We start from the raw sequence: 14,499 nt of genomic DNA, 5'->3' as shown, positions 1-14,499 counted from the left end.
CTTTCAAAAAAATAGAACACCAGTCCTCTTCTTTACATACCCACTCCCAAAAACAAAACAAAAAAAACTTAAAAAATCTTAAGCCTAAAGAAACTCAATTATGTTTTAAGGTAATTAAAATTTTTTTTTCAGTACAGACAATTGTGTAATACAATATTCTAGGCCCTAATGATAAAGTTCCTGCTGTTTCTTATTCATCTGAGTCTAGATTAAATAATCACATATATTTACTGTGATTATTTGAAATAAGTATTTGTTTTCAATATAAAGGTATATATCAACAAGGAACCTGTATCAAGAATATACAAAGATCTCGAATGGATAAAAAAGATGTAGTATATATATACAATGGAATACTATGCAGCCATCAAAAGAAATGAAATCTTGCCATTTGCGACAACATGGATGGAACTAGAGGGTATTATGCTTAGCGAAATAAGTCAATCGGAGAAAGACAACTATCATATGATCTCCCTGATATGAGGAAGTGGAGATGCAATGTGGGGGGACTTGGGGGATAGGAAAAGAATAAATGAAACAAGATGGGATCGGGAGGGAGACAAACCATAAGAGACTCTTAATCTCGAAGAACAAACTGAGGGTTGCTTGGGGGAGGAGGGTTGGGAGAGGGTGGTGGGGTTATGGACATTGTGGGGGGGGGGGGGGGGAGTGTGCTGTGGTGAGTGCTATGAAGTGTGTAAACCTGGCGATTCACAGACCTGTACTCTGGGGCTAAAAATACATTATATGTTTATTAAAAAAAAAAAAAAGAATATACAAAGATCTCTTACAACTAAACAATAAAAAGACAATTCCAGTTTTGAAAATGAACGTGGTGAATAATCGTATCAACTTGTGTCAACTTTATTAGGTACCCAGATACTTGGCTAGCCATGATTTCTAGGTATGTCTAAGAGAGTGATTCTGGGGGTGCCTGGGTGGCTCAGTGGGTTAAGACCTCTGCCTTCAGCTCAGGTCATGATCCCAGGGTCTTGGGATCGAGCCCCGCATTGCGCTCTCTGCTCGGCAGGGAGCCTGCATCCCCCTCTCTCTCTGCCTGCCTCTCTGCCTACTTGTGATCTCTATCAAATAAATAAATAAAATTAAAAAAAAAAAAGAGTGATTTTGAATGAAATTAACCTTTGAATTGGTAGTAAAAGCAATCTGACCTCCCTTATGTGGGTGGGCATCACCTAATCCACTGAGGGATGAACAGAGCAAAAAGAGGAAGGGAAAATTTGCCCTCTCTGCCAGACTGCCTTTTTTTTTTTTTTTTTTTTTTTTTTTTGGTCTTTTCCTCCCCTTGGGACTGGATCTTATTCTGTCAACCACCCTGCTTCTCAGGCCTTTGGACTTGGACTAAATAAACTATATCACTGGCTTTCTTGGGTCGTTCCTATATGCAGACTGCAGAGTGTGGGACTTCTTAACCTCCATAATGAGGTTCCATTATAAGCCAATTTCTTATATAAAATCTCTTTATATATATCCTACTGGTTCTTTTTCTCTGGAGAACCCTGACTTACATAATGGGCAAAGGGTCTATAAACCATTTTTCTGAAGAAGATATTCATATGGCCAACTGGCCCATGAGAAGATGCTCAACTACATTAGCCATCAGGGAAACGCATTTCAAAACCCAAGATGTCATCTTTACACCCCGCTGGGTGGCTAAAATGACAAAAGACAGAAAATAACAAATGTTGGTAAGGACATAAAGGAAATGAAACCTCCATATATTGTTGATGGAAATGTAAAATGGTGTTGCCACTTTGGAAAACAGTTCATGGTTTCTCAAAAAATTACACATCAAGCTATACCATATGACCCAGTGATTTAACTCCTGGGAATGTATCAAAGAGAACTAAAAACACATGCCCACAAAAAACATATACAGAAATGTTCAAAACAGTATTATTCATAACAGCCAAAAGGTGGAAACAAGCCAATGTCCATCAACAGAGGAATGGACAAATAACATATGGTATGATGGCATTATTATTCAACCAGAGAAAGGAATGAAGTATTGATACCTACTACAACATGGATAAATCTTGAAAATATTGTGTTAAATGAAAAAAGCAAACACCAAAGGCCACGAATTAGATGATTCTATTTACATGAAATGTCCTATTGAATAGGCAACTCTAGGGAGACAGAAAATAGGTTAGTGGCTGTTAAGACGATAGAGGGTGGGAGGAATGGGGAATGACTGCTAATGGATAAGAGGTTCTTTTGGACAACAAAAATGTTCTAAAATTAGACACTGGTGATGGTAGCACAACTCTGAAAACATACTAAAAACCACTGAATTCTACACTCTAAAAAGGTGATTTTTTTTTTTTAAAGATTTTATTTATTTATTTGACAGAGAGAGATCACAAGTAGATGGAGAGGCAGGCAGAGAGAGAGAGAGAGGGAAGCAGGATCTCCGCCGAGCAGAGAACCCGATGCGGGACTCGATCCCAGGACCCTGAGATCATGACATGAGCTGAAGGCAGCGGCTTAACCCACTGAGCCACCCAGGCGCCCTAAAAAGGTGATTTTATGGTACATGAATTATATCTCAATAAAGCTGTTATTTAAAAAAAAAACACTTGACATTTTGTGTCTTAAAGGTACAGTGGTGATCTTTTAGAACTTTTAACTCTCAGAAACACCTCTCTGAAGTTTATGTGCTAATCCCATTTACAAAATGAAGACACAAAAGCTCAAGAACATTAAAATATCTAGCCCAGGGTTTCTCAGCCTCACACTATTGACATGTTTAGCTGCATAATTCTTTGCTGTAGGCTGGCCTGTACACTGGAGGATTTTTAGTAAGATCCCTGGCCTCACCCAAATGGATTCCATTGTATACTTCCTACTTCTCCCTTTAAACCAAAAATCTCCCAAGGTGCAAAACTATTCTCAGTTGAGAATGACTGATGTAGCCTAAGGTTTTGTAGCTACAAGCTACAATTTAGATCTTTTAATTCTAAGTCTTGAGCTCTTTATACAACACTGGTGCACTTCAAACTGTGTTACCCTTCCCCACCCAGAAATCAACTTAACTCTCAAGAATCTATCAGCAAAATTTGTTTTGAACATTGTCTGAAATGCTAATTAAAGAAACCATTTAATTATCTACAAATTATACCCCATAGGTTGAACATAACAGGTCAAAAAGCTGGCAATACAATTAAGGTATGCTATGCTTTAAAAATCTTTCTTGAACTTTATTTCTGTTTCACTGACAAGTCTTTGTTCCTCAAGCGATTAGAGCTGTCACGTTCCGTGCCTAAATATCACCTCTATAAATATCTTATTTGTAAGTGTATGGTATTCTGGATACCTGAATCAATACAACTTTCTATCATTTGAGGCCCTGCTACACAGGCAGTTCACTTTTCAATACATCCAATTTCTGGGCACTGTCTTAAACTAAACTACCTCATCCTTAAGGGCATTGTCCTAACAAGAAATCCAGTGATGGAATCTACTTTTTCCTAACGATATGCTTGTAACTGCTCTTATCTACTCAGAATGAGTGGTGAAAGTAGCACAAAGTCTACCAGGCAATGTTGAATGAAGAGCTCTCTAAGCTGCTTGTGGGTTTATTATACAGCCACAGAAAAAAAGGGTTAAAAAGAACTCTTAGTGAGAAAAATGCATCTCTAAAACAAAATGTCAGTAGGTAATGATTTTCTTTTCTACCCATGTCAATAGCAAATTTTGACCGCAGCCACATACCTCTAACAAAACTGATCACTAAGCCTGTGTACTTGTTTCACAACATTTGCCATGCTGTTTACCAAAATAAATACAAGTTGTTCCAGGTCTCTACTTACATGATGCTTTCCAAGATACAGTTTAAAAAAAGAATTTAGCTAAGGTCTTGAGGTTGAGGATATTGATATAGAAGGGACCATGAACATACTGCTGAAGTCGTTAACACTAAAGAGAAGTAAAGACAGCCCCTGAACAATGTGGGGGCTTAGAGGCACTGATGAAAATCTGCATATAACTTCTGACTCCCCCAAAACTTAACTACTAATAGGCTACTACTGACTGGAAGCCTTACCAATAACATAAGTTGATTAACACATATTTTCTATGTGTGTTATATACCGTATTCTTATGATAAAGCTAGACAAAAGAAAATATTAAGAAAATCATAAAGAAGAAAGAATACATTTACATTACTGTAAAAAATCTGGTGCCGGGGTGGCTCAGTCGGTTAAGTGGCTGCTTTCAGCTCCCATCACAATTCTGGGGTCCTGGGATGGAGCTCAACGATGGTGGGCTCCCTGCTCAGCAGGGAGTCTCCTTGTCCTTCTTCCTCTGCCCCTTCACACCCTTGTGTTCTCTCCCTCTCTCTCTCTCAAATAATAATAAATAAAATCTTTAAAAAAAAAATCTCCACGTAAGTAGACCTGCACAGGTCAAATCCCTGTTGTTCAGGGTCAGGTGAGTCATTCAATCTTAGTATCAGGAAACAGCATATGACAGATATTTAAAAAGTAGACTTTAACAGAGTCCCAACCCTGACTCTGACAATGATACAGTTTCAATGTATATAATTCACTATCTCTGCACCCCTGGGATATTAGAAGATTAGACTATATTACTCATATATATCACTTATTCCCATACTATGACTTTTAAAGACATGATTACCAAAAAAGGAATGAGCAGCAAGAGTGAAGACTGACATCCAAAGATGAAAATGAAAAAGAAACAGAAGGGACTAATACAAACACCATATGTCAACTATATTTCAATAAAAAAAAATTTTAAAAAAAGAGAGAAACATGGGGGAAAGGATGTGATGAGAGAAAGACAAAAAAAAGAAGAAAAAAAAAAAAAGATAAGTTTAGTACTCCTTTACTAACCTGCTGAATGCAAAGCCTGAACTCTTTCCAGATACTCATTTATTTTTTCTTGAATATGTTCTAGGCTTGATCCTGCCATTTCAGCATAAATTAAGGCTTGTGCAGCTTCCTAAAAAAACAAAAACAAAAACAAAAGGAATCTAATAGATGAATTACGATTTGAATTTTCTCTACCACTTTCTAACTCACTATTGCTGTCTATTAATTACAAAATAAGAACGTCTTTAAGACAGTACTGAGTGGGTTATGTAACCCTCCAACAGCTTTTCTTCAGTTCTCAATATTCTCAATTTTCTCATACTGTTGAAAATGTACAAACTCAAATACAAGAGATTTTCTTAGAACAGCTTTAGCTCACATGAAATTTTCTGCTTTCCCTTTTCTTTATGTAATAGGTCAGACTTAGAATCATATACCTTTGAAAATATGAATTGAACCTGAAAAGCATTAAGAACAAATATATAATAATAATACTCGTTACTATTGGTTAATAATAATAATCAAGAGTCAATTAGCTAATGATAACAAATAAAATAAAATTAAATGCCAAAGGAAGATTATATGAAATTATAAAGGTTAGGGTGCCTGGCTGGCTCGGTTAGTACAGTATATGACTCTTGATTGCAAGGTTGTTAAGTCTGAGGCCCATGTTGAGTGTAGAGACTAAAAATAAAGTAAAAAAAATTGTAAAGGTTAAATATCTCACAGCAAGAAGAAAATCTTTTTCTCCACAGAAAATATTGCCAAAGGGTAACACATTTTAAAATAGATTTCAGTTGTATGAAATCAACTTATTTTAATTAAGAAAACCTGAATTCATCATCCAGTTTTTCTAATACTCCCACAGCCAGTTATGCTGTGGCTAGTGAGGAAAGCCTCACTCTCCCCATCACCATTCCAGAATAACAGCTTATCAAATTGCAGCCAGAAGGACCAAAGAGATTTCTCCAAAGTTAACACCACCTTCTCAGCAATAACCTAAGCATGAACACTTCACAGAGGCTGATGCCTAACTGGATCCAAAGAAGCCAGCCATCTACTGGATATCCAACCTTTTTGAATCCAGTTGTTAGAGCAGGAGTTGTTTCACGAACTTAACAAAATCAGTAAAGAGTCTGATACTGAATGAAATTAAATGAAAAGTAAATTCATTGAAAGGCTGTGGGAGTAGGAAAGATGATATTCTCAGATTCTGTAACTCAGACATTTCATGGGAGGAAAATATAACTTTACAAATAAACATTAAATATTTTATCTTAAAAAAATACTTTATCTTATGTACTATTATCTAAATACTGATAGTGTGTGTGTATATATATATTTTTCACACCTCCATTTACACCTTGCATGTAAATACATTTAAATAATTATCTTGTTTTAAAGAAATAAAGCCAACTAAAAAATTGTTGATATCAATTTTATTTTACTCATTTATTTTTGAAAATGACAATTAAGGAATCCCTCATAGAACAGTAATGAAGACCAAAAATGCTAAAGATCTGGTAAAGTTTATATAAACAGTTCCTAGAAACACAACCACTTTTCTGACTTTCTCAAGGATAAAAAAATCTTCCTAATGACATGCATGCAATCGCACAGCAAAACAAGAGGCAGTGCCTCGTATTTCCTTTTGCTTTACACAAAGCTATTTTATATGGCACTATTTTAACCTATGAATATTTGTCAGTTATTTCACAAAACTCAATCACATAGAATTTTAAAATACTACCTTCATGAAACCTTCCTCAAAAAGTCCAAAAGAAATGACTCTGAAACACCCAAAAGTCTCTATAGATTATAAAATGAAGGCAACATAACAATCTGAGAAAAACAAATCATACATTACCGACAGCATACACGTTTATGTAAACAACAACAACAAAACACCCCACTCTGCAATTATCAAAGCCGTACTTTCCTTCTAAAAAAAAAAAAAAAAAAAAAAGGAGGTGGGGGGAAAATATCACGAGGATACAGCTACCTCCACCAGGAAGCAACGGACATAGTTCGAGCTGGAGGGGTTTATTTGCAAATCCGCAGGACTGGCGAGCAGAGGAGACTGTGGAAGATCATATTCTTTAATAATTCCGCCCCCAATAACTTAGTCAAAAGAAACAGCCAAGAAATGTGAAAAGCATTAGTTATAAATATATTAATCGGATCAGTACCTACGATGCTGAAAAATCAGAATGAACCCGATGCCCATTAATTTGTAAATAAATTATGGTGCATTCACGTAATGGAAATACTGCGCATCTGTTTGTAAGAGTAAATTAAGCAACTTCAGTGAGTTTTTAAAAGCTCAAATACAAAGAAAAGGCTAAAAATCGTATAAACGGTACAATCCAAGTTTGTCTTACGTATAGAGAAGTTGAATCACTATGTTGTTCCCTCGAAACTAATGTACTATTCTGTGTCAACTATGCTCAAATTTTTTCAAAGCTGCGTATGTAAATACGCTTAGAAAAACAGGCACCGCTGTATTAAATTCCAAGACACGTGTTATTTTTTTCCTAAACCTTTTCTTCAGCGAACGTGCATTTTTTTAGTGTGTATCAGAACCACTTCGTACTAGCCATAAATCAGAGCCAAATGACCGCGAGAATTAGCCACTTAACTACTCATATCTAACTACTGCTGTTCTAAGTAGCTCAGCGGTGGACATTTGCCATTCAAGACTGTAACCAGAGAAGTGGTGGCTCCCAAGCCGCGACCAAACCTCCCCACCGTTGCAGGAGCCGGGTCGCCTCTTCCCTGAAAAGAGCAGCAGAGCAGGAAGGAGGAAAAGCAAAGCCCTGAAGGCCTGGCCGCAGCCGCACCTGGACCCGCCCCCTGGCCTCTCCGACAGCGCAGCAGTCCTCCGCCCTACCTTGTAGTAAAACACCGCCTCGGAGTAGCGACTTTCTTGGTCGCGCTGCACCGCCAGCCGGGCGAACTGCACGGCGTCCCGCTCCAGCGCCGTAGCGTCCATGGCGTCGAGTGCCCGCGCCGGCGGAGGGAAGGAAGGAAGGCTTGACGCACGAAGGCTCTTCACCGACCGCGGCACCGCCGGGAGGCGGATCCGAGAACGCCGCGAAAAGAGCAGCAAAGTTTATTTTCGGTGGCTGAGGGAAGAAAGCGGGGCTTCTCGGCCAGGGCCCGCCGCAGCGCAGCGCCTCCACAGCGCCGCTCGGGCTCCTGGCCTGTGGGGCCTCCCCCCGTCCCGGCAACCGCATTCCCCCGCCCCGCCCACCGGCTCCACTGCGCAGTCGCAGCCTGCTCATCGGGCGTTTCTCGGGAGATGGGGCGGCAAAGGCAGGCTGGTTGGGAGTACGAGAGTGATGGGAGGGGCCTAGCCTGCCGGGTGCCGGCGCGCACGTGATCGCCATGAGTCCTGGGATTGGGTAGGCGAAAGCAGAGTCACGTCCTGGCAGCCGATCTCTCCGCGGTTTGCGCGGATGTGGCAAAGCCGTCGGCAGGACTGTGGCTCCCAACACCTGACGGAGGCGGCGCATGCGCCTTGCGGAGCCGTTGTTTCTGCTGTGTTTAAAGGGAAGGTATAAAGCGCCGAAGAATAACACTTTTCATCTGGACTGACTTTGAGAAGTAGGGACGTAAAATAAGGACGTAAGATTCTTTCACGATACTCTTAAATAACATTTGTTTCCCACAAATTAGATCGTAACCTATATACCCCTGCCCCCCAGTGTATGATATTAGTTGAATTGTCAACAAACAAGGTAATATATTTTCACTTGTACTTATCCTTTGGTTAACTTAATGCTATTGTAATTAACCATTTAATTAGGTGATTGTTTAATATCTTTAACCCTTAAAACTCTGAATTCAGCAATAATAAAAATGAACTAGTGATAGGCTCCACAATATGGCTGAAAGTCAAAATTGAATCATGAGACCTCAAAGCAGAAAGACACAGAGTACATACTGCATAATTCTGTTTATAAGAAACACTGTCAAAGACAAATCTAATCAGTAATGTTAGAGATCAGATCAATGGTTGAGGAGGGATACAAGGGAAACTTTGGGGGTAATAGAAATGTTTTATGTCTTGGTGATGATGCCAAAATATATACATTTGTGGAAACCCATTAAATTCTACGTTTTTAAAAGATTTTTATTTTTATTGAATTTTAAAAAGATTTTTTAAAAAATTTGAGAGAGAGAGGGATGTGAGGGGGAAGAGCACAGGGGTGGAGTGAGCAGGAGGGGGAAGAATCTCAAGCAGATTCCCTGCTAAGCTGGGAGGCAGAGCTTGATCTCACCCCCCCCCCCCCCGACATGACTCCCCAGAAAGCAAGAGTCAGTGACCCAACTGCAGCTTTCCAGGTGCCCCTAAACTCTACATTTTAAATTAGTGATTTAATTTTTTCTTAATGGTACCTTAAAAATTTTTATTTTAGTCATGGTCTGTATTTATTCATTCATTTATTTATTTAGTTTTAAAGATTTTATTTATTTATTTATTTATTTGACAGAGAGATGGAGAGAGCACAAGCAGGCAGAGCAGCAGAGGGAGAGGGAGAAGCAGGCTCCCCATTGAGCAGGGAGCCCAACTTGGGGCTCTATCCCAGGAACCTGGGATCATGACCCCAGCCCAAGGCAGTTGCCCAACCAACTGAGCCACCCAGGCACCCCCATGGTCTGTATTTAAATGGGAGTCTCATTTCTTAGTTTCTTTAACCCGTGACATTTAGTGAAATTAATAACAACTGTCTAACTGAACTGTTATAAAAAACAAACACAAGAATCTGACTTTGTGCCTGGTACAAAGATAGTTCTCATCAATAGCTATGACAGTTTTATAAGGGAAGCAGGGATGGTTTCTGTCTTTACCAGTGTTACGCTAGTATTGAATTCGAGCCTTGGTCCAGAGCAGGTGTTCAGTATTTTAAAACATGAATGAGGGAACTCTCCTACTAAATGTATACAATGTGCCCTCTGCCATCTCCGTTCTGAAGAATGAGATACAAATTCCTTAACACAGATTAGAAGGTCCTTCAGAAGATAAACTGGGCCATATTCCCAAAGCATTTATGGTCACTCTATCCCACAAACTGACCACAAGCTAGCACAGACAAATGCAGTTTAACTTCTTTTTTTTTTTTTTAAGATTTTATTTATTTATTTGTCAGAGAGAGAGAGGGAGAGAGAGCAAGCTCAGGCAGACAGAATGGCAGGCAGAGGCAGAGGGAGAAGCAGGCTCCCTGATGAGCAAGGAGCCCGATGTGGGACTCGATCCCAGGACGCTGGGATCATGACCTGATCCGAAGGCAGCTGCTTAACCAACTGAGCCACCCAGGCGTCCCTGCAGTTTAACTTCTAAGAGGATTTCTATGTCTGATGTTCTTCCTTTCATTACAGCTTATGGAATTCCTAGTCCATCTTGAAGGAAGCCTTTTCTAGCACTCCTACCTAGTTCTGATAGCTTCCCACACTTATTCATTTATTCCCTATACATTTAATCCTATTCCTTATTCTTTTATTCAATGACACTGGACACCTATTTGGTGCGAGGCACAGAGCTACACATTGAAGACATAAAGACAAGAGAGAGTGAGATAAGGCAGGGTAAAAGGAAGTTGAAGCTTCAAAACATCTGCAGTCTCAACAAAATGGAGTTTTATGGAGTTTTCTAACGCATGAACACAGTAAATGTCTTCATGTGCTCCAGTCTTCTTTATCTCAGTAGTGTTGCAGAGTGCACAGATCTTGCACATCATTGAATACATTTATCCCTAAGCATTTCATATTTTTATACTACTCTAAACTCCACTGTCTAGTTACAATTTTTTTATAATATATAGGAATAAAATTGGTATTTATATATTGACCTTGGATTGGGTAATTACCAATTATCCAGAAAATCCTTTTTGTTTGTTTTTATTATTTTTTACTTTTAAATTGTAATTTAATTAATTAACATATAATGTATTATTCATTTCAGAGGTACAAGTCTGTGATTCATCAGCCTTATATAATATTCAGTGCTCCTTACATCACACGCCTGCCTTAATGTCCATCAATAAATTACCCTATGCCCCCACCCTTCTCTGCTTCAGCAACCCTCAGTTTGTTTCCTATGATTAAGAGTTTCTTATGGTTTATCTCTCTCTCTGGTTTTGTTTTGTTTTATTTTTTCTCCTCTTCTCCTATGATCCTCTGTTTTGTTTCTTAAATTCCACATATCAATGAGATCATAAGATAAATTATCTTTCTCTGATTGACTTATTTCAGTTAGCAGAATACCCTCTAGTTCCCTGCATGTTGTTGCAAATGGCAAGATTTCTCTTTTTCATGGCTGCGTAATATTCCTGTGTGTGTGTGTGTGTGCGTGTGCGTGTGTGCGTGCACGTGTGTGTGTGTGTACCACATCTTCTTTATCCATTCATCTGTTGATGGACATCTGGGCTCTTTCCAAAGTATGGCTATTGCGGACATTGCTGCTATAAACATTGGGGAGCAGGTCCTCCTTTGCATCACTATTTTTGTATCCTTTGAGTAAATACCTAGTAGTGCAATTGCTGGGTCATAGGGTAGCTCTATTTTTAACTTTTTGAAGAAACTCCATACTGTTTTCCAGAGTGGCTGTACCAGCTTGCATTCCTAACAGCAGTGTAAAAGTGTTCCCCTTCTTCCACACCAACATTTGTTGTTTCTCAACTTGTTAATTTTAGCCATTCTGACTGGTATGAAGTGGTATCTCATTGTGGTTTCGATTGTATTTCTCTGATGCCAAGTGATGTTTTCATTTTTTTTCATTTCATTTTCATTTTCATTTTGCCGAGTGATTTTTTTTCATGTGTCTGTTGGCCATTTGGATGTTTTCTTTACAGAAATGTCTGTTTATGTCTTCTGACCATTTCTTGATTGGATATTTGTTCTTTGGGTGTTGAGGTTGATAAGTTCTTTATAGATTTTGGATATTAGCCTTTATCTAATATGTTATTGAAAATATCTTCTCCCATTCTGTGGGTTGCCGTTTAGTTTTGTGGACTGTTTCCTTTGCTATAGAAAAGCTTTTTATCTTGATGAATTTCCAATAGTTCATTTTTATTTTTGTTTCTTTGCTTTTGGAGATGTGAGTAGCAAGAAACTGTTGTGGCCAAGGTCAAAGAGTTTGTGCCTGTGTTCTCCTCTAGGATTTTGATGGATTCCTGTCTCACATTGAGGTCTTTCATCAATTTGGAGTCTATTTTTGTGTATGATATAGAGAAATGGTCCAGCTTCATTCTTCTGCATGTTTCTGTCCAATTTTCCCAATAGCATTTGTTGAAGAGACTATCTTTGGATCATTGGATATCATTGGATATTCTTTTCTGCTTTGTCAAAGATTAATTGACATGGAGTTAAGGATCCATTTCTGGGTTTTCCATTCTGTTCCATTGATCAATGTGTCTGTTTTTGTATTAATACCATACTGTCTTGATGATTACATCTTTGTAATAGAGCTTGAAGTCTGGAATTCTGATGCCACCAGTTTTTGTTTCCTTTTTCAACATTCCTTTGGCTACTCAGAGTCTTTTCTGGTTCCATACAAATTTTAGGATTATTTTTTCCAGCTTTGTGGAAAAAGTTGATGGTATTTTGATAGGGATTGCATTGAATGTGTAGATTGCGCTAGGTAGCATAGACATTTTCACAGTGTTTGTTCTTTCAATCCATGAGCATGGAACATTTTTTCCGTTTCCTTGTGTTCTTCCTCAATTTCTTTCATGAGTGTTCTATAGTTTTCTGAGTGTAGATCCTTTGCCTCTTAGGTGGCTTTATTCCTAGGTATCTTATGGTTTTGGGTACAATTGTAAATGGGATTGACTCTTACTTTCTCTTTCTTCTGTCTTGTTATTTGTGTATAGAAGTGCAACTGATTTCTGTGCATTAATTTTATGTACTGCCACTTTGCTGAATTCCTGTATATGTTCTAGCAATTTGGGGGTGGAGTCTTTTGGGTTTTCCACATAGAGTATTATGTCTGCAAAGAGTGAGAGTTTGACTTCTTTGCCAATTAGGATGCTTTTACTTTTTTTGTTATCTGATTGCTGAGGCTAGGATTTCTAGTACCATGTTGAACAGCAGTGGTGATGGTGGACATCCCTGCTGTGTTCCTGATCTTAGGGGAGAAACTCTCAGTTTTTCCCCACTGAGAATGATATTGTTAGATCTTCTTGTTAGGTAGATCCTTTAATTATGATACAGTGTCCTTTCTCATCTCTTATTACAGTTTTTGGTTATTTTGGTTTAAAATCTAATTTGTCTCATATAAGAATTGGCACTTGAACTTTCTTTTGATGTCCATTGGCATGGTAAATTATTTTCCACCCCCTCACTTTCAATCTGGAGTTGTCTTTGGGTCTAAAATGAGTCTCTTGCAGATAGCACATCAATGGGTCTTGCTTTTTTTAATCCAATCTGATACCCGGTGTCTTTTGGTTGGGGCTTGTAGCCCATTTACATTCAGAGTGACTATTGAAAAATATGAATTTACTGCCATTTTATTGCCTGTAAAGTAACTATTACTGCATATTTTCTCTGTTCCTTTCTGGTCTGCGTTACTTTTGGGCTGTCTCTTTGCTGAGAGGATCCTTTTTAATATTTCTTGTAGGACTAGTTTGGTGATTGCAAATTCTTTTAGTTTCTGTTTATCCTGGAAGCTTTCTATCTCTCCTTCTATTTTTGATGACAGTTCTGCAGAATAAAGTATGTGTGGCTGTGTATTTTTCTCATTTAATGCCCTCAATATATATCAGGCCAGTCCTTTCCGGCCTGCCAGGTCTCTGTGGATAGGTCTGCTGCCAATCTAATGTTTCTACCCCCTGTAAGTTACAGATCTTTTGTCCCAAGCTGCATTCTAGATTTTCTCTTTTTCTCTGAGATTTGTAAGTTTCACTATTAAATATTGGGGTGTTGAACTATTTGTATTGATTTTGAGGGGATTTCTCTGTGCCTCCTGGATTTTGGTGCCTGTTTCCTTCCCGAGATTAGGGAAGTTCTCCTCTACAATTTGCTCCAATGTACCTTCTGCTCCTCTCTCTTTCTTTCCTCTTCTTTTGTGATCCCATTTATTCTAATATTGTTCCACTTTATGGTTTCACTTATCTCTTGGATTCTCCTCTTGTGATCTAGTAGTTGTTTCTCTCTCTTTTTCTCAGCTTCTTTATTCTCCATTGTTTGGTCTTCTATATCACTAATTCTCTCTTCTGCCTCATTTATCCTCACAGTTAGAGCCTCCAGTTTTGAATGCATCTCATTATTAGCCTTTTTGATTTTGACTTGGTTAGATTTTAGTTTTTTTATTTCTCCAGAAAGTGATTCTCTAGTGTCTACTGTGCTTTTTTTCAAGCCTAGTATTTATTTTTATAATTGTTATTCTGAACTCTAGTTCTTTTTTTTTTAAGATTTTATTTATTTATTTGTCAGAGAGAGAGAGAGAGATTGAGAGCGCACAACTAGGCAGAGTGTCAGGCAGAGGTGGAGAGAAAGGCAGGCTCCCTGCCGAGCAAGGAGCCCAATGTGGAACTCGATCCCAGGACCCTGGGATCATGACCTGAGCCCAAGGCAGCGGCTTAACCGCCTAAGCCACCCAGGCGTCCCTGAACTCTAGTTCTTATATCTTATTTATGTCCATACC

General features: G+C 38.6%; 1 protein-coding gene across 2 annotated transcripts in view; it reads right to left on the bottom strand.

Annotated features, from left to right (window-relative positions):
- The window catches only part of CAPN7 (calpain 7), a 43,177-nt gene extending 35,120 nt beyond the window's left edge, over positions 1 to 8,057 (bottom strand). The window contains exons 1-2 of one of the 2 annotated variants that reach the window (XM_047737292.1): positions 7,744 to 8,057; positions 4,875 to 4,983 (exon numbers count right to left, since the gene is read on the bottom strand). In XM_047737292.1, the coding sequence (XP_047593248.1) occupies positions 4,875 to 4,983; positions 7,744 to 7,845 (211 nt within the window). In that variant the 5' untranslated portion in view covers positions 7,846 to 8,057. The remainder of the gene's footprint in view (positions 1 to 4,874; positions 4,984 to 7,743) is intronic. The other variant, XM_047737285.1, reaches the window with a different exon arrangement.
- Between the last annotated feature and the right edge of the window lie 6,442 nt (positions 8,058 to 14,499).

Source organism: Lutra lutra, chromosome 1 (genome assembly GCF_902655055.1).
Source record: "Lutra lutra chromosome 1, mLutLut1.2, whole genome shotgun sequence".
NCBI lineage: Eukaryota > Metazoa > Chordata > Mammalia > Carnivora > Mustelidae > Lutra > Lutra lutra.
Note: the sequence above shows the minus strand (reverse complement) of the source record. Positions and strands in the feature narration are given on the sequence as shown.